This window comes from Dictyostelium discoideum (assembly GCF_000004695.1).
Source record: "Dictyostelium discoideum AX4 chromosome 1 chromosome, whole genome shotgun sequence".
Classification (NCBI taxonomy): Eukaryota; Evosea; class Eumycetozoa; order Dictyosteliales; family Dictyosteliaceae; genus Dictyostelium; species Dictyostelium discoideum.
Genome location: NC_007087.3, coordinates 231,570 through 251,569, shown reverse-complemented (window position 1 = coordinate 251,569; position 20,000 = coordinate 231,570). Strand labels below are relative to the sequence as shown.

The 20,000-nt window shown below is 24.2% G+C and overlaps 8 protein-coding genes across 8 annotated transcripts in view; 4 read left to right on the top strand and 4 right to left on the bottom strand.

Annotated features, from left to right (window-relative positions):
• DDB_G0268268 (hypothetical protein) overlaps positions 1-33 on the top strand; it is a gene marked incomplete at both ends in the record, with an annotated part of 1,338 nt that extends 1,305 nt beyond the window's left edge. The window contains one exon of the mRNA XM_641997.1: positions 1-33. This exon is cut by the window's left edge and continues 1,305 nt beyond it. Within this exon, the coding sequence (XP_647089.1) occupies positions 1-33 (33 nt within the window).
• Positions 34-526: 493 nt separating this feature from the next.
• aslH (hypothetical protein) lies at positions 527-2,676 on the bottom strand (the record flags this gene model as incomplete). Its single annotated transcript, XM_641996.1, has 2 exons — positions 527-2,477; positions 2,573-2,676. 2 exons carry the CDS (start codon positions 2,674-2,676, stop codon positions 527-529), a joined length of 2,055 nt encoding a protein of 684 aa, XP_647088.1.
• A 1,664-nt stretch (positions 2,677-4,340) lies between these two features.
• On the top strand, positions 4,341-6,154 carry DDB_G0267504 (hypothetical protein; the record flags this gene model as incomplete). Its single annotated transcript, XM_641995.1, has 3 exons — positions 4,341-4,377; positions 4,570-4,811; positions 4,967-6,154. 3 exons carry the CDS (start codon positions 4,341-4,343, stop codon positions 6,152-6,154), a joined length of 1,467 nt encoding a protein of 488 aa, XP_647087.1.
• Positions 6,155-6,501: 347 nt separating this feature from the next.
• On the bottom strand, positions 6,502-8,517 carry adprt4 (BRCT domain-containing protein; the record flags this gene model as incomplete). The annotated part of the gene is made up of 2 exons (XM_641994.1): positions 6,502-7,908; positions 7,990-8,517. The coding sequence occupies 2 exons, from the start codon at positions 8,515-8,517 to the stop codon at positions 6,502-6,504; spliced, it is 1,935 nt and encodes a 644-aa protein (XP_647086.1).
• A 389-nt stretch (positions 8,518-8,906) lies between these two features.
• Positions 8,907-12,848, bottom strand: msh6 (DNA mismatch repair protein; the record flags this gene model as incomplete). Its single annotated transcript, XM_641993.1, has 3 exons — positions 8,907-9,605; positions 9,675-12,680; positions 12,771-12,848. The coding sequence occupies 3 exons, from the start codon at positions 12,846-12,848 to the stop codon at positions 8,907-8,909; spliced, it is 3,783 nt and encodes a 1,260-aa protein (XP_647085.1).
• A 230-nt stretch (positions 12,849-13,078) lies between these two features.
• On the top strand, positions 13,079-14,578 carry DDB_G0267502 (hypothetical protein; the record flags this gene model as incomplete). Its single annotated transcript, XM_641992.1, has 2 exons — positions 13,079-14,104; positions 14,186-14,578. The coding sequence occupies 2 exons, from the start codon at positions 13,079-13,081 to the stop codon at positions 14,576-14,578; spliced, it is 1,419 nt and encodes a 472-aa protein (XP_647084.1).
• Positions 14,579-14,846: 268 nt separating this feature from the next.
• DDB_G0268266 (hypothetical protein) lies at positions 14,847-17,770 on the bottom strand (the record flags this gene model as incomplete). The annotated part of the gene is made up of 5 exons (XM_641991.1): positions 14,847-15,526; positions 15,651-16,126; positions 16,222-16,448; positions 16,568-16,731; positions 17,248-17,770. 5 exons carry the CDS (start codon positions 17,768-17,770, stop codon positions 14,847-14,849), a joined length of 2,070 nt encoding a protein of 689 aa, XP_647083.1.
• A 1,755-nt stretch (positions 17,771-19,525) lies between these two features.
• DDB_G0268264 (hypothetical protein) overlaps positions 19,526-20,000 on the top strand; it is a gene marked incomplete at both ends in the record, with an annotated part of 681 nt that continues 206 nt past the window's right edge. The window contains 2 exons of the mRNA XM_641990.1: positions 19,526-19,597; positions 19,724-20,000. The exon at positions 19,724-20,000 is cut by the window's right edge and continues 206 nt beyond it. Coding sequence (XP_647082.1) covers positions 19,526-19,597; positions 19,724-20,000 — 349 coding nt within the window. The remainder of the gene's footprint in view (positions 19,598-19,723) is intronic.

The window sequence follows — 20,000 nt, the reverse complement described above, 5'->3', positions numbered from 1 at the left end:
TTTGTTTTATTAGCTCTTCTTAGTGTTGTTTAGTGAACACAATAAAAAATATCATATAAAAAAAAAAAAAAAAAAAAAAAAAAATGATTTTATTTTATTTTATTTTATTTTATTTTATTTTATTTTATTTTATTCCATTTCTTTTTTTTTAATATTATTATTTTGATCTTAATTCCTCTTGTTTTATTATTTTAAAATTGTAATAAAGAAAGATTTAAAGGTAAAAATATATTTTTACATTTAATTTATTTCCATTCAAAATTTTCACTCTTTTTTATTTTTATGTATTTTAATAATAAATTTGAGAGTAAAAAATTAATTTTAATATCTAGTTTTGGGGTGGGTGAATATAAAAAAAAAAAAAAAAAAAAACAATTTTAAAACATATAAAAACTATCCATTTTTTAAAAAAAAGATTAACTTAAATTTGAAAATATAAATAATTGAACATTTTGTTTATAAAATAAGTTTTAATAATTTTATTATAATTTTTGGATTATTAAATGTTAAAAAAAAAAAAACAATACTAATTATTTTCTACATATAACTCTTTTATTAAGTAAAAAACTTCATGATCACATGATTCATGTAATTGATAATTTGGTTCATTTAAAAACTTTGAAACTATCGATCTTGGAATTTTACCACTTTTTGTCTTTGGTAGTTGAGGAACAATTATAATTTTTGTTAATTCTGAATAAAAATCCATATCATTTTTAATAATTTTATTGATTTGATTTTTTAAATCAATTAATGATAATGATAATGATGATGATGAATTATCTGGTTGTTGTTGTTGTTGTTGTTGTTGTTGTTGTTGTTGTTGTTGTTGTTGTTGTTGTTGTTGTTGTTGTTGTTGTTGTTGTTGTTGTTGTTGTTGTTTTAAAACTAATAATCCAATTGGAACATTTTTTAAATCTTGATGATATATAGCAATTGAACAACATTCTAAAACTAATGGATGTTTTAAAATTGATGTTTCAATTTGATTTAAATCAACTTTAAAGCCACCAATTTTAATTTGATCATCTGCCCTTGAAACAATACCATAATAGTCAATTTCTTTTTTAAATGTTATAACACCACTATTATAATAACCTGGAAATTTATTGAAAATCTTTTTATAAAGTAATTCATTTTTATAAAATGTTGTGGCAAAACTTGGTGGCATTGGTAACTTGAATACAATTTCACCGACTTGATTATCCGGTAATTCAATACCATCCTCTGAAAATATTGATGGTTTTAAAAATGGAGTTGGATTAATTAGTGTATTATACTGTTTATTATATATTCTTTTACAATTAAATAATGATATACAACCACCTTCAGTTTGTCCATATACATTTCCGGAACAACATTTTAATTTACTTTCAATATATTCAGGAATTGATTGTTCAATAACTTCACCTGCTATCCAAATTGAAAGTAAACTTGATGAATCATATTTTGAATTTATATTAGTAGCTCCCGGATCATTCTTTATAAGGTATCTTATTGTTTTTGCCAATGTTAAAAATGTGTTGATTTTATGTTTTTCAATAGTTGCCCATAAATAATGTTCATAATGAATTGGTTTTGTAATACCACCTTCAAACATTACAAATGTATTTCCAAGTGCTAATGATCCAATTAAACCCATATGAAATGTAATCCAACCAATACTTGAATGTGAAAAGTAAACTGAATCATCATATTTTTTAGAAGACATACTGCTATACCAATTATAAACTAATCCAACTAAATTACTACCATTACCTCTTACAACCGCTTTAGCATTACCAGTTGTACCACTTGTAAAATGAATACTTAATGGATGACTTGATTCTACAGGTACATATTCGTAAAATGGTGATTGATTATTATATTTTATTTTTTGAATTTCTTTATCCCAATCTAATGTATTTGGTATGATTGTCATAGTTCCTATAATATTTTTAAATTCAATGTCTTCATAATCATTTCTAAAATGAGTGATAATATGATTTGGTTTAAAAGCTGATTGTTGAATTGCTTCTTTTAAATTTGGTGTAAATGTTATTAATTCATCATTTAATATACCATAATTTGATGTAATTATTAATGTTGGGGTTATTGTTTCAATTCTATCGATTAAACTTTTAACTGGATAACCTTCGAATAAAACTGTAAAAGTTGCGCCAATACGAGCACATGATAACATTGCAATTAATGGTTCTAGAGTATTTGCCATATAAATTAAAACGTTATCATTTTTGGAAATATTTATATTTAAAAGTACTCTTGAAAATTCACATACTTTTTCATATAATTGATAGTATGTTAATTTTACAGTTTTCTTTAAATATAGACATTCATAAATTAATGCATCTTTATCCCTTTTTAATGGATTTTTAACTTGTTTATCTAAAACATTATAACATGTATTTAATTCACCACCTTGGAACCAATCTGGATATATTTCATCACCACTATAAACTTTATCATATATTTTATCCCTTTTTTTTTTTTTTTATTTTGTATTATTATATGTTAATATTTGTTTTTTTTTTTTGTTTTTTTATTTTTTTTTTTATTTTTCTGAATTACATACCAGTGAACAAATTTTTTTGCAACTTCATCCCAAAATGAAATTGGATTTATTTGAGAGTAACTATAATCATTTTCATAATCAAAAGGATCACTTAATTTAAACATTTTATTGTTAATTTTTTTTTTCAGTTGTTTTTTTATTGTATATTCAAGTTATTTTAATAAAAAAAAATTTTAAAATTAATAAATAAAAAAAAAATATATATTTATTAAAAAAAAAAAAAAAAAAAAAAAAAAAAACATGTCTTTTTATGTCAGGAGATATAATAAATAAAATATATATATATAATTTAAATATATATTATTTTCATTATTAATAAAAATTTGACATCCTCCTATAAAAAATGTTTTTTTAAATTAATTATGGTTAGGGGTTATAAAATTATGTTTTTATTTAATTTTGAATTTCCATAATAAATATCTTTATTCTTTTTTTTATTATAGATTAAATATTTTTAAATGAGTTTTTAATAAATAAATCTTTAATGTTATAAAATAATTGAAGATTTTCAATATTATCTGGTAATTTAAAATTATTATTATTTAAATAATATATCATGTTGGATTGAATTTTCAATAACTTGAGTACCATTCCAAACTTGCTTTAAAAGTGATATATCATATTTTGGATGTATTCTCTCTGCATTTGGATTTTCTTATGATATCTCTACACAATTGGTAATTCTAAATAAATATTTACATTATGTTTTTCAATGGTTTCCCAAATATCATCTTCAACATTATTTTGTAATTTTTAATGGTAACCACTTCAAACATTACAAATGACTTCCTTGATAATGATACATAAAGGAACATATGGAATGATACGCATCCGACACTAGTGTTTCTGAAAATAAAACAACATTTTCATCATTATTAACCTTTGGACTGGATTTGTTTAAGCTCAAATAAATTAATACCATTACTTCTTACAATTGGCTTAGAGAATTACCAATTGTACCACTCTTATAAATTAAATACATTCGATGACTTGATTCTACTAGTACATATTCATAAAATGGTAATTGATTATTAATTTTATTTTTTTTAATTTCTTCTTCCCAATTTAATGAAATTGCTATTGTTTTTTGAAAATTTTTATTATTCTAAACAATATCATTTCTATAAAGTGTTATTACATTTTAAAATAGTTTTATATATTTATTTTTATTATTAATATTTTAATTCTATTTGATTTTATAATAAATGTAAATAAAAGTTTTTTTTTTTTTTTTTTTTTTTTAATAGAATTGTTACAAATAAAGATTCAAATATATATATCTTTAATTTTAGTTTATTTTTTGTTTAAAAATTCCACTTTTTTTTTTTTTTTTTTTTTTTTTTTTTTTTTAATTTTTTTAATAAATAAATTCTTTTTTTTATTTTTTTTTTTTTTTTATTATTTAATTCTTTTTGTTTTAATATTTTAAAATTATAATAAAGAAGATTCAATTGTAAAAAAAAAATAATTTTAATTAATTTTTGATCAATATATTTTAATTTTTATTAATTTTTTTTATTTTTAATTTTTTTTAAAATTTTATTTTTTTTATTTTTTTTTTAATTTTTTTTTTTCCACTATTGAAAACTCGTTTATTTGCGAAATATCTTTTTTTAAAAATTTATTGTATGTGACGTTTTTTAATTTTTTGATATTTATAAACTTTTTCTTTTTTTCTCTTTTTTTAAATAGTTACACAAAATTTTAAAGAAAGAATATATTACATTTTTAATCATATGATTGTTGTTGGTTACAAGAAAATTAAGAAATGACAGTCGAAATTGAAAATGAACACAGTAAATTAGGTAAGTGAATAATAATTAAATTAAGAAAAATAGTAATAATAATAATAATAATATTAATAGAAAATTAATAAAATCATTTTTTGTTAATATATATCGAAAATAATATACACATATTAATGTATATATATATATATAAAAACATTAATATTTTTTATTTATTTTTTTTTTATTTATTTATTTTTTAAATTTTAGTGGGAGAATCAGAACCACAAAGTAATCACCCACCAAGAACTATAGGGTTTATATCATTTCTTTCTATTGGTTATTTTTTAGTATCAGGTGGACCATTTGGTATTGAAGGTAGTGTTAGTGCAGGTAGTTATGCATATGTACTTTTAACTTATATTGTATTACCAATATTTTGGTGTATACCACATGGTTTAATCACTGCAGAGTTAAGTTTAATGGTTAATAAAGATGGTGGTTGTTCAGTTGTAAGTTTTTTTTTTTATTTTTTTTTTTTTTTTTTTTTTTTCTCTCTATTATTATTATTTTTACATCTATTATAAAAAAATAAAAAAAAATGAAAAAATTACTAATTTATTTTTACATCTATTATAAAAAATTAAAAAAAAAAAAAAAAAAAAAGTGGGGAGAAAAAGCATTTGGAGAATATGTTAGTTTAAGTTTAGGATTATTTAGTTGGTTTGCAGCAATTGTTGATTTAAGTTTATATCCTGTATTATTTGTTCAATATTTTTCAAATTGCTTTAATGGTACACCCTATGAAAATGATTTATGGGGTGGTGGTATGGAAACATGTACTCATTGTAGATTATTGATTGCATTTGCAGTGATCATATTAATTGTATTGATGAATTGTTGGGGTGCAGAACAAGTTGGAATTTTTAGTACCATTCTATCTGTTATTCTATTGACACCATTCATTATTATGGTAGTAATGGGTATTGGTCATGTAGAATTAGGTGAGATTTTAAGAGTTGATGGTGGTCTTTCAAATTTTAAAGGTGTTCAATGGGGTGTACTATTGACCAATTTGGTTTGGTCAACAAGTGGTTTCGATGCAACTGGTCAATTGGCAGGTGAGGTTAAAAATCCAAAAAGAAACTATCCAATTGGTATCATTGGTGTAATGATTATCACAATCACTAGTTATGTGTTACCATTGTTGGTTGGTATGCAATATGATAGAGATTATGCCAATTGGCAAGATGGTCAATTCTCTATCATCGCGTTAAAAGTAGGTGGACAATGGTTAGGTATCTTGTTAAGTATTGGTGGTATGGTTTCCTCTGTCGGTTTATTCCAATGTAATCTTTGTACATCTGCTAGAAATTTATACAGTCTAAGTGATAGAGGTTATCTTCCAAAGGTTTTCTCAAAGTTATTACCACGTCGTGAAACACCTTTCGTTGCTATCCTTACAAATGCTGCCATCGTATGTATTCTCATTCTTATGCCTTTCCAAGCTATCATGAGTTTGGATATGTCAATCTACAGTATCGTAGTCACACTTGAAGTAATAATTTACATTAAATTATTCGTTTGGAATCCAGATTATGATCGTCCCTATAAAGCTATCACCACCAGATGGTTATTACCTTATATGGCTTCTCCTATGATTTTCACAATTCTTATTTTAGCTCTCTCACCTTTCTCTATTCAATGGAAAACTTTAGTCGCTGTTGCCATCAATTTAGCAATCGTTGCTACACGTTACTTCCATAATAAATATAAACAAAAGAATCAAATCAAATCAAATAATATTTTAGATTATGAAGAAGAATCTTTAATTAAAAAATATTCAATTAATTAAATATTTAAATTAAATAATAAAATAAATTTAATAATAAAAATTATTCACTGTGTGTGTTTGTCATATTATAAATAATAATAATAGAATGATTAATCATTTCTTCATTTGTTAAATGTTTTTTATTTTTTTATTTTTTTAAATTTTCATAATATTTAAATATTATTGTGGTTGTGTTTGTCATATTATAAATAATAGCAATAATTAATAGAATTAATCATTTATTCATTCACTTTTCAATACATTTAATTAACTAATAATATTAAAATAATAAAAAATATTCTGTATGTTTTTCATATAATAATTTTAATAATGAATAGAATTAATCATTTATTTATTAAACTTTTTATTTATTTTTTATAATTTTCAATATATTCAATTAAAAAAGATAATTTTGATTGATTTGGATTGAATACTACATATTCATTGTTTTTAAAATCTGTTGGGTTGGTTGGAGTTGATTTCAAACCTTTGCAACTATGATGGCCTGATGGTGCACATTGTAATGATGGTTGAATTTTACTAAATTCTTTAACCTTTCCCAATGAAACAGATGACATTATGATAAATCTAGAACCCTTTTCACCAATTGGTGAGGTGTAAGTTGAGGAAACCACATCGTCTGAAAAGTAAATACCACTTCCAAGATATCCAAAATCAGTTCTTTTACCTCCAATTTGTTTGACATAATCTGGTGGAAGAATACCTCTTGATAATAGACCAACAAGATTTTGTGGTTTACTACCATGATATAAATATTGCACATTTCCTACATCAAGAAAATTATCACTTTCTAATTTCTTATCCAATCTGTAACAATTGAGAATTTTGATTTCTCCATTATCAATGGCTTTTTGGTGGTGTGGGTTCGATAGGAAATTACGAATGAAAATTTGATAGCCAGCACTTGCTTGATGAAGATGTTCAATGTGGGTATTCAATGCATAATATTTCATATCCAAATGATTTTTTGATTCACTTGTTGTTTTGTTTGAATTAAATGAATTGGTTAAATCTTTCATCATATTCATCAACTCTGAAAGTTGATTCAACGATTCAAAAGAATTGATTACTGATTTCGATGAATCCCTATTCTTTTTTGTACTAATTTTTGATGGTACTAATTGATAGAATCTAGATGATAGCATTTCCAAATTTTCTTGATTATCAATACCATCTTTATTTAAAACATTATTGATTTCATTTAATATTGATTTTGCTTCTTCAATTTGAGCCATTGAAAGAGCACCAAGTTGAGTTTCAATACCATTTTCAGTGACCTCTACAGAAAAGTTTTTAATTAAACATTTAGATGCTTCTTTATAGATAATGTCCATTAGTTTAGAAACATTGGTTTCAATGTAGGATCTTTGAAACAAAGATTGTTGCCCAGTCTCTTCTTCACCGGTTTCTTCGTTGTAAACCTTGATGTGAGTATTTGCATTTACATCATTCTCTTTTTGTTGTTTTAATTGAGCCAACTTTAATTTTGAACCAATTTTGGTTATACTATTCATTTTAACCTCAATATATCCATTATCACTTTCAATCTTTTGACTGTAAATTGATGAATACAATGCCATAGCCTCTTTTAAATCATTGCTAACATATCTATGTTGTGAATTTGATTTTTGGATTTCATCAGTTCTTCCAAATTGTGTGAAAATTCTATAAAACTTTTTCAAATTATTATCAATTGCTTGATGTAATTCTAAATAAAAAAATTTATTTGTATTTTGTTTACCAATGATTGTACTCTAAAAAAAATAAATAAATTAATAAATCAATAAATAGTAAGAGGATTTAAAGTTTTATATTTTTTTAAAAAAAATACATACACTTAATAAATTTGATTTTAAAATTAAATATTCTTCTGGAAAATAAGGTTGTTTTAGTTCATTAGCTCCATAACAAACAGATGGAATATGTTTTGGGTTAATGATAATTTTCAATAGATCATCATCAGCTTTTTCCACAACATCATTTTCTTTTTTACAGACATTAACAACTTGAGAATCTTGTTTATTTCCGATTGAATAAGAATCATTAATTTTACTTCTTTGAGTTGGTTCAAGTTTTTGTTGTGAAATGAAATAATCCTCGTTAATTAATTTTATTTTTGAGAGATCTTGATTACTTAAAAAAGTGGTGGTTTTGGTTGAAAAAAAGTTTGCTGATGTTGTTATAACATAATCAACCTTTGGATTCAATGTAAAGGCAATTGACCCACCGAATTCATCTTTAATTAATTTTGATAGAGTGTAATTAGAAACTTTAAATTTACTCTTTGAATCGATAAAAAAGGTTAAATTGATCAATGGTTTTGATCTATTTTCCTCAATTACTTGGTTTTGGTGTTTCTCCATAGGATTGATTTGATTTTAATAATAAAAATAATAATAAACTTTTGGAAAGCATAAATTTAAAGATATAAAAAAATATAACTAAAATTAATAATATTTATTTAACTATTATTTTTAAATTATATTTGTTTATGTTGAGAAGAATTAAAAAAAAAAAAAAAAAAAAAAAAAAATGGTTTTTTCATTTTTGATTAAAAAAATGTTTTTTTTTGTTATTTTTATAAAAACAAAAAATATTTTTGTTTTTTTTTTTTTTCTTAAAAATTTATTTATTTATTTTTTTGGGTTTTTGTGAACATATTAAAAATCGATCTAGATTAAAAAAAAAAACATTTGATCTACTTGATTTTTTTTTTTTTTTAGAAAAAAAAAAAAAAAAAAAAAAAACATACCTATTTATTTAAATTTAAATCTTTTAAAGTATTTGATAATTGAATTAATTGGTTCAAATCTTTTTGTTTGTATGATTGAACTATTTTTTCAACCAATTTCGAACGAGATATGGTACCATGAATGAATGAGACCAAAACAGAGTCTTTTTCCATTTGAGTTGATTTTTCTTCAGCCTTTGTAATGATTTCTCTTGGTAAACCAGCCATTGAAGCAACATGAAGACCATATGAATTTGGACAAACACCACTTGCCAATTTGTAGAGGAATATAACTTTTTTAGCCTCTTCATCAACATGACAAGTCATATATGCTGTGGAAATGAGATCACGAACTGTTGGTTCATATGCCAATGATTGATAGTGAGTTGCGAATATACACATCGATTGAACTTTGGTTGCTAAATAATTTAAAACTGAATATGCAATTGAATAACCATCAAATGTACTTGTACCTCTACCCAACTCATCCAAAATAACCAATGATCGTTTGGTTGCATACTTTAGAACTGCGCTTGTTTCTGCCAATTCAACCATAAATGTTGATTGACCTGCTAAAATATTATCATTTGCACCTAAACGAGTGAAAATTCTATCTACAATTGACATTTCGCAACTTGATGCTGATACATAACAACCCATTTGTGCCATGATTACTAAAATACATGATTGACGTAATAATGTACTTTTACCACCCATATTCTAAAAAAATATAAAAAAATTTAAATTTTAGTTATTAATTAAATTTTAACAATTATTAATAAAACTTACAGGACCAGTTAAAACCATTAAAGATGGAGGATTATTTTCAGTATTTAAAGATATATCATTTGGAATGAAATCATCACCAGATTTTGAATAGATACAAGGATGTCTCATATCTTTTACATCAATGAAACCACGTTGATCACTAGAGACGAATAGGGGACGACACATTTGAATTGAAGATTGAAAACTAACTTTATATAAAGATAACAGACAATCCAATTGAGAGAGTTTTGTAATTGCAATTTGGAAATGATTGAAATAGATTGCGAAATTTGATAGAATCTTTTTCAAAACCTCTTTTGATAACACCTCATAGGTATCACGTTCTTCCAACAAAGAGGTGAGATTCTTTGTAACGAATGGACTGTGATATCTATTAACTTTGGAGCTTGATGATTTTAAAGAGAAACCTGCTGGAAGCTTTTTTGTAAATGCAACGGGTATCTCTATTTGATAGATCTCTTTACCCATATGTTTATATTCGATTTTGTTACACTTGAAATGAGCTTTTTGTTCCTCTAAATGTTTTGCAAACGATTGTTCCAATGATTGAATATTGCCTAAACATTGATCAAACTCTAAAAACAAACCTTTTGATGGTACCACACGATCTTGTTCAATGGTAAAACTCTTTCTAACACGTTCAATATAGGGTTTAAGATTTGGATAACCAGAATAACGAATGTTGTTGTTGTTGTTACTGTTTTCTTGTTCATCAATATCGTCGTTGTCTTGTTGATTATCCATAAAAAGACAACTTCTTAGGTGAATAGATTCGATTTGTTCTGCTTCATCCAATAGCTCCAATAGTTTTGAATGTATATTATCAAAGTGATTTAAAACTGAAATGAGATCAGAGATTTTTGAAGTTTGAGCACGAATTCTTGCGATCATTCTTTCGAGATCAGGTAGTTTGTTGAGGATAGCCGTTACTTTTTGAAGGGTTTCAGGACTATCTCTTAGGAATTCGATTGCCTTTTGACGATCAACAATTGCATTCTTATTTGCCAATGGCCTACAAATCCATTGCCTAAACATACGTTTTCCAAAGGCAGTGGTACAACGATCCATCAACTTGAAAAGAGTACCCTCAGTTGAACCATCGGTACTATTGTTGAATATCTCCAAGTTCACCAAGCATTGGCCATCCAAAATCATAGAGTTTCCAATATCCAATGGATTGAAACGTTTGAAACGAGCTTGTTCAACGACGCTATTACCAATCTTTATATCCATGAGATAACTGATACAACCACCCAATGCACCCATTAGATATTCTTCATTTTTCATTTGACAGAGGGTCTCTGGTGTTTTACCACCACAAAGCTGAGTGATACGTTCCATAGTGTCTGTTGGGTCCCAATATTCTAGAGAGAGACGAGCATTCATGACTGGTTTAACAGTGGAGAGAACACGCTTCATAATGGAGATGGTTTTTGGAGAGGTTGCGCCCTTTTCATAGACGATTTCCTTTGGCATCATTTGAAGGAGTAGCGTTTCGAATTGCATACGATTATCATCGTCTTGAATGGTACAAAGATAGAATTCACCAATTGATACATCGACAAAACAAACGCCATACTGTTTATCGTATTCATTCTCTTTTATGGCCATAAGATAGGTTGAAGTTTGATCGGTGATCATTTGTTCATCCAAAAGTGTACCAGCGGTAAGAATTGAAGTTAACTCTCTCTGAATGATTGAATCTTTTTTATTACGACCACCTTTTTCATTCTGTCTCTTTGCCATGCCGATTGATGTCTCCATTTGATCTACCTTGGCCACTTTATGACCCAAATGAATTAACTTTGAAGCCCAATGATTAAAGGACATCTCTGGTACACCAACCATACGCATATTGACACGATCAGTAAGTTTCAAGTGAAGTTGTTGATGACCGATATCAGCATCACTCTCGTAGAGTTCATAGAATTTACCCTTTTTGAAGAATACAACCGTATCGTAGTTTTTTGATTTAATATCCCAAAATTGTCTTTCAAATGGTGAGAATTTCGATAGACAACTTGCTGGTATATGTAATGTTCTCTTATCATAATCTGGATGATCCTTTGGATTACCATTGGCATCTTTTATATTGACAAGGAATGAATATCTCTCTTCTATCTCTTTTTTATCTTTTTTACCAAATGCATTACCTTTTTTCTTTACTGCTGTCGTTGTTGTTGATTTTGATTTTTTATCATCGTCATCATCGTCGTCATCCTCATCATCATCTTGTTCATCATCGTCATCATCCTCATCATATGTAACGACTGGTCTTCTTGTTGGAGTTTTAGTTGGAGTTTTTGGTGTTATAGTTGGTGCTTTTGGTGTAGTTGTAGTATTGGTATTTAATGATGATGATGATGATGATGGTTTATTTTTATTAACAAAACAAAACTCATCTAAATCCTCAACATCATTATTATTATTATCATAATTTGTATTCGATTCATCTTCATTAAAATCCATTTCTTTTCTTTTTTTTGATATTTCATTTGTGTTATTTCTTTGTGGTTGCGATAATGGTTTTGAAGGTGTAGAAAGGGTAGTTGTAGTCTTTGGTTTTTCATCTTTAAATCTAGAAAATAAATCATTACTACTACCACCACTATTACTGGTTATATTACTTTTAAATAAATTTTGTTGTTGTTGTTGTTGTTGTTGTTGTTGTGGTTTTGAATTATCGTTCATTTCATTTTCTTCTTCTTGTTCATTGACTACCAAACTAAAATTTGATGGTGGTAATGATTTGGTTGGTGTATTTGATTTTGATGTGAAAGAAGTTGGTAGCTTTAGTTTTGATGGTGTTGTTGGTGCTTTCGGTATTTGTGAATTAGTATTAGTAGTAGTGGTAGTAGTGGCTGAAGATGATGTATTTGCTGAAGATGTTTGTTGTGAAGAGGTATTTGATGTAGATGTTTGCTGTGAAGAGGAAATTGGTATAGAATTTAAATCTGGTTCTAACTCTTCTGTAGGTATATCATCAAAAAATGAATCAAATCCTTCCTAAATAAATGAAAAAAAAAAATTTTAAAACCCATTAGATTTAAATAAAAAAAAAAATAAATAAAAAACTATCAATTTTTTTTTTTTTACCTCTATAATTGGCTCTGGTTGTTTTGTTGGAGCAAAAAATTGACTAATATTTGTTTGTTTCATATTATTAGGCTTCATTTTTATATATATATGTTCTCAGATAAAGAACAGTTTGGAAAAAAAAAAATGAAAAAAATAAAAAAAAAAAAATAATTTATTTTTTTAGTAGAGGCGCCAAAAAATTATTTAATTTTTTTTTTTTTTAATTTTTTTTTTTTTTTTTTATAAATTTTATTCTTTTAAATTTTTTTTTTACAAAAAAAAAATAAAAATAATAAAAAAAAATAAAAAAAATAAAAAATAAAAAAATGAAACTTAATACATTAGTTGTTGTATTATTATTATTAATAACGATATCATTTGTATTTGGAGAAGTAACAAAATCAAATGAAACCAGTGAAAAAGATAAAATCAATGAATATCGAAAAAGATCAATTAATAGATTGAATAAATGGTCGAGATTCTATAAAAAGAACCCTTTATTCTCTGTTCAAAAAAAGTTAATTAAAGATGAGCAAGAGATTTTAAAGGAAAAAGATAGAAAAGAGGATGAATATGGTGTATTTGCCGATGCAAAGATTGAAAGTGGAACAGAGTTACTCGCAGTCAAATGGACAAGTTGTCTAAGTGTAGATACTATTCAAGTGGAACAAAGAGATATCTTTGAAAGAATGGTTCACTTTAATATGGCACAAGAGGATATATTAGCGGTTGGTTTAATTATTTACAAACATTGTATGGCCAAAGAAACATTTAATCTAAAGGAATGGGTTACTTCATTACCAACCCACTATGATACATCCTTGTACTTTGACGAGAAAGAGATTGAATACCTTGCTGGTTCACCTGCCTTTGTAGATATCATGGTTGAGAAAGAGGTAGCAACCAAACTCTACGATCAATTATCACAAACCCTATTCAAAGATAATGTGATCTTGGAAATGTGTCAAGGTCAATCAACCATCATCGGTTGGGATCAATTTAGGTGGGCACATTCAACCATTACAGCTCGTAAAATTTATGTCACCGATCCAGATAGTGTAGGCTCCGATGGCAAACAAATGAAATTATCACCTGTGGTTCCACCAATTGTTGATTATTTCAATCATGGCAATCAACCATCAGCTGAGATCGATTACAATGAAGAGTTGGGTTCTGTCGATGTAAAAGCCATCAAAGATATTAAAAAAGGTGAAGAAATATTTGTAAGCTATGATCATCACTATTGTGGAAGTGATCTTTTAGTGGACTATGGTTATTTACCCAACCAAATTGATGATAAATCTTGTGTAAATGTTTTAATGGAAGAATTATTAGAAACAATTAATCTTGATGTAAGTTTTTTTTTTTAAAAAAAATTATTTTATTTTATTTTATTTTATTTCTCTTTAATTAATTTACTTTTTAAAAAATAGGATCCAATTAAAGATGATAAATATTATTTAGTTAATAAATTATTAGAAACCAAAGATATAAAATTAAAGATTTCAATGGATTCATTGACAGAGGATTTATTAAAGATTTCAAAGTATATGTCATACAAGCAAGAATCGTTATTGGAATATTTAAAGAGATTGGTATCATTAAAGATTGGACATTATCCAACAACAATCATACAGGATAAAGAGTTTTTACTTTCAAAAGAGTATAATCAACTTTCAGCACGTTCCAAATTGGCCTTTAATTTGGCTTTTCAAGAAAAACAAATCCTTTCCAATGTATATACAAAACTTCAAGAAAATATAGATACAATCGATAGTAAAGATAGTAAAGATAGTGTAGATAGAAAGATTAAAGATGAATTATAATTAAAATAATAATAATAATAATAATAATAATAATAATAATAATAATAATAATAATAATAATAATAATAATAATAATAATAAAAACAAAAATACAAATACAAAGGAAAATAAAAATACAAATACAAGGAAAATAAAAATAAAAATAAAAACATAAACATAAATATTATTTATTAAAAAAAAAAAAAAAAAAAAAATGTGTATTAAAATTTTTAAAGTTTATTAATTTGTTGTAATTGTTTGAAGAGAGAAAGAGAGAGAACAGGAAATCTTATTTATTTTGTACATTGCTACTAATATTATTTGCGTTCCATTGGAATGGAATTTTCAAAGTTTGGGCTAGTTGAGATATATTTGCCAAGATTTCTGGGCTTGCGCCATCATTAGGGAAACTTGGCTCTGAATAGTTTATGAATGAATTATTATAATTATTGTTATTAAAATTATTAGAGGGATTAGATATATTATTATAGTTAAAATTATAATTACTATTATTGCTATTTCCGTAGCCCATGTTGTTGCTATTGTTCATGTTGTTATTGTTGTTGTTATTGTTCATATTGTTGTTGTTGTTGTTCATATTTTTGTTCATGTTGTTCATGTTATTATTCATATTATTATTCATATTATTATTCATATTATTATTCATATTATTATTCATATTATTATTCATATTCATATTGTTCATATTATTACTATTACTATTATTATTATTCCACCCACCATTAGTATTACTATTACTACCACTATTATTATTATTATTATTATTATTACTATTGAAATTGCTATTCATATTATTGTAAATACCACCTCCACTATTATCATTGTAATAACTGTTTTGGTTCATATTGTTGTGGCTATTATTATTATTATTGTTATTATTGTTACTATTATTATTATTATTATTATTATTATAGTTATTCACACTGTTACTGTAGTTATTTTGATTACCTGAAAAATAAAGATATGGTTAATAAATTTTGTAATGAAAATACATACATTTAATTGTAATTCTCAAAATGGTTAAAGAGAGAAGAGAAATTTTTTTTTTTTTTAATCAAAATTCATCACTCACTTTTGTAACTTTTGTCACCTGAATCTGTATACTTACGAGAGTTGTTGTTATTACTATTACTATTATTATAATTGTTATCATCACGTCTTCTGTAATCTGGATTTCTATCAGTTTGATAAACATTTCTAATTGGGCCGCTTTTATTAAAATCCATTCCTCTATTGTTATTATTAAAGTTTCCTCCCATATTATTTCTCTTTCTATTATCACTATCGTCATTGTTGTTGTTGTTGTTGTTGTTGTTATTATTATCTCTACGGTTATAGTTATTACGATTATTCATTCCACCTCTATTATTGTTGTTGCTGTTGTTACTATTGTTATTGTTTTGTTTTCTACCCTCATATGCATCAATGATAGCTGGTATTTCCTTTGGAGTGTAATAGTCCAAATCTAATGTTTGGTCACCTAATTTCACCCCATTGGCCTCTGCCAATGCTTTTTCACATGCTCTTAAATCATAAAACTCAACAAGTCTACAAATAAATATATAAATATACCTAATATTAGTAAAAACTCAATATACTTTTGGTGGTGGTGTTGTTATTATTATTATTATTTGATTACTCACACTTGATCACGATTAAACTCTGTAACATCCTTAATGTCACCATAGCTAGAAAAGAAAATTCTGACCTCATTCAAAGGAACATCACGATTTTTGACATGAATAAAACCGGCATTGTCCTCAAGTCCACTTTCCTCCTTTGGAATTGAAAAATGGATATCAATGGATCTACCATCCAGTGTTGTACCTTGTATTTCATTTTTTGCTCTTTCAGCATCTCTCAAATCATACTGATTAGTAAATGAAAATTAAAATAATACATTGGTTAGTAAATAAAAATATATTCTGGGATATATATAAAAAAAATAAAAAAAAATAAAAAAAAAAAAAAAAAAAAAAAAAACCTTACATATGAAATAAAAGCAATACCTCTTGACTCTAACAAAGAAAATGTTTTTTTAATCTCACCAATCTTTGCAAATATAGCAGGAATATCAACTTCTTTAATGGAGTATGCAACATTTCTAACAAAAAGAGTTCTACCAAGTTTTTCTTTTTCACCTATAACTTTACCTAAAACAAAAAAAAAAAAAAATTAAAAAAAAAAAAAAAAAAAAAAAAAATAATAATTATTATTTTTGATATCAAAAAAAAAAAAGGGACAATTTAAAGATATATAAAATCAAAGTCAGTGTAGAAAAAAAAAAAATTGTGAATAAATTATTTTATAATAAAAGATTAGTATTTATGGGTTGAAACAAAAATAAATAAATAAATTTATTTTTGAAAAAAATGATAAAAAAAAAATGTTTCATTCAAAAGTTTGTATCCAAATCAATCATTCAAAACAAATAAAAAAAAAATAATAAAAAAAAAAAAGAAAAAAAATATCTTTTTTTTTTTTTTTTTTTGTTAAAGTAAAAATGGTTGATCATTTAAAGAAAGAGGAAGAAAAAAAAAAAAAAAAACCAAACATATCTTTTTCTTTTTTTTTTTTTGTGAAAGTAAAAATGATTTATCATTTTAAACATTTTTTTTTTTTTTTTTTTTCAAAATGTGTAAATACATGTAAATTAAAGAAATCATTACCATTATTATCCTTAATGAGAATTGGGCCATCGTGGTTTGTAAAATTTTTTGGGAGTATAACTTTTTTGTTATTATTGTTATTATTGTTATTATTATAGTTATTATTATTATTAATATTATTATTATTATGGTTATTCATATTATTATTATTATTATTATTATTTCCACCATTCATGTTATTAGATCCGTTATAATTATTATTATTATTATTATTATTATTATAACCATTGAAATTATTCATATTCATATTATTCATGCCATTCATATTAGTATTATTGTTATTATACATAAAAGAGTTTGATGAATTATTAAAATTATTCATCCCATTATTCATCATCATGTTATTACCTCCACCCATTCCATTCATATTGTTATTATTGTTCATATTCATATTCATATTCATATTCATATTCATATTCATACCCATATTATTTTGGTTACTATTGCCGTTATTATTAGTATTATTATTACTATTATTTTGATTGTTATTGTAGTTTCTATTCATATTTTGGTTGTTATTCATGTTATTTTGTTTTGTTTTGTTTTGTTTTGTTTTGTTTTGTTTTGTTTTGTTTTGTTTTGTTTTATTTTATTTTGTTTGTTTTGTTTTGTTTTGTTTTGTTTTGTTTTATTTTATTTTGTTTTATTTTATTTAATTTTATTTTATTTTATTTAATTTTATTTAATTTTATTTTATTTTATTTAATTTTATTTAATTTAATTAATTTAATTTTATCTTATCTTTTTTTTTTTTTTTTTTCAACAAAAGATCAATTATAATAGAGTGAATGTATGTAAATAAAATAAATTATTCAATTTAAAGTAATAAATAAATAAAAAAAATAAAAAAAAATAAAAAAATAAAAAAAGAGGACCCAATAAGGTGTGTTGTTGGGAAAAAAAAATTTATAAATAAAAAAAATAAAAAAAAAAAATAAAAATAAAAAAAAAAAAAATTCAAAAAAATTCAAAAAAATTCAAAAAAATTCAAAAAAATTCAAAAAAATTCAAAAAAAAATAAAAAAAATTAAAAAAAATTAAAAAAAAATAAAAAAAATAAATAAATAAAAAACATATGTTTGAGGAAAAAATTAAAAACAAAACAAAAAATTATAAAATTTATCTTTAAAATCTTTTTTTTTTTTTTTTTTTAAGACTAATTTATTACAACATTGTTTAATTTTTTTAAACACTCATTTCGAAATTTTCCTTCCTTTATTAATTTGGTACATTAAAAAATTATAATTCACCATGGGAATAAAAAAAAAATAATAAAAAATTAATTTTATTAACTAAAAAATAATAAATAAAACCAATTTTTTTTTTTTTTTTTTTTTTTTTTATTCCCATTGAATTAATTCATGAACAAACCAAAATCGATTTTGACAGATATGGTCCATATGTGCCAGATCTTCAAAATTTTAAATTTTTTTTTTTTTTTTTTTCCTTTTTTGTTCTTTATTATTTAAAATAAAAAAAATAGACACAGATAATTCACTTTAACTTTTAAATAAACCTCAAGAAATATGCAACTATAAAAAATAATAAAAATATCGGAAAAAAATAAAAAATTAAAAAAAATAAAAAATTAAAAAATAAAAATAAAGATAAAAAAGATAATTTTAACAATATTTATAATTTTTTTTTTTTTTTTTTTTTTTTAGCGGACTGGGTAATTTGATTAGTGTCTAGGAAAAAACCAAAAAAAGAAATTTACAATAATTTCATTTAAATTAATTTAAAATAAATATTATTATATATTTAATTTTTTTTATATTTTGAAATTTCATTAAATTTTTGTCCAAATAAATTATAGTTCAGAGATATATAAATCATAAACAACAAAATCAACCACAAATTTATATATATAAAGTATTTTGTTTTATTTATTATTATTTTTTTTTTTTTGTTATGTATTTCCAAAAATAATGAATCGTTTTCAAGTTATCAAAAAAAAAAAAAAAAAAAAAAAAAAAAAAAAAAAAATTGGTTTTTTTAAAAAGTAAGAATACCAATACAAACTAATGAAATTTTTTATAAGAATATACTGCATTCCATTTGACCCATCCCAAAAAAAAATTTTCAAATAAATTTGGAAAAAAAAAAAAAATTTTTTTATTTTATTTTTATTTTTATTTTTTTTTATTTTTTTTTTTTTTTTAACCACCAAAAAAAATCATTTTTATTTTTTTATTTTTTTTTTTCAATCACCAAAAATTTAATTATTTATTTAAATTATTTATTTATTTATCTCTATATATATATACAATAAAAGAAAATGAGAAGAACATTAGCAGGTCCAGGTTCAAGCACTTCAAATCACAAACCAACCGTTGATATTGGTAAAACTGTAAGTTTTTTTTTAAAAAAATAATAATAGTAAACATAAAATAATGATATAATAATTAAATTTTGAATATTTGATTATTGTTTTTTTTACAAATTGCTAATGGTCATTATTTTTTGACGATAATAGGCACCAGCAGGTACAAACAATGACGGTTTCAGACGTCAAGGTGCTTCATCAGGTCCACAATCAAGTGTTTCCACATATACCCCAACCACCGATTCAGGTAAACAAGCACCAGCAGGTGGTAACAATGACGGTTTCAGACGTCAAGGTGCCTCATCTGGTCCACAATCAAGTGTTTCCACATATACCCCAACCACCGATTCAGGTAAACAAGCACCAGCAGGTGGTAACCAAGACGGTTTCAGACGTACTGGTGCCTCATCAGGTCCACAATCAAGTG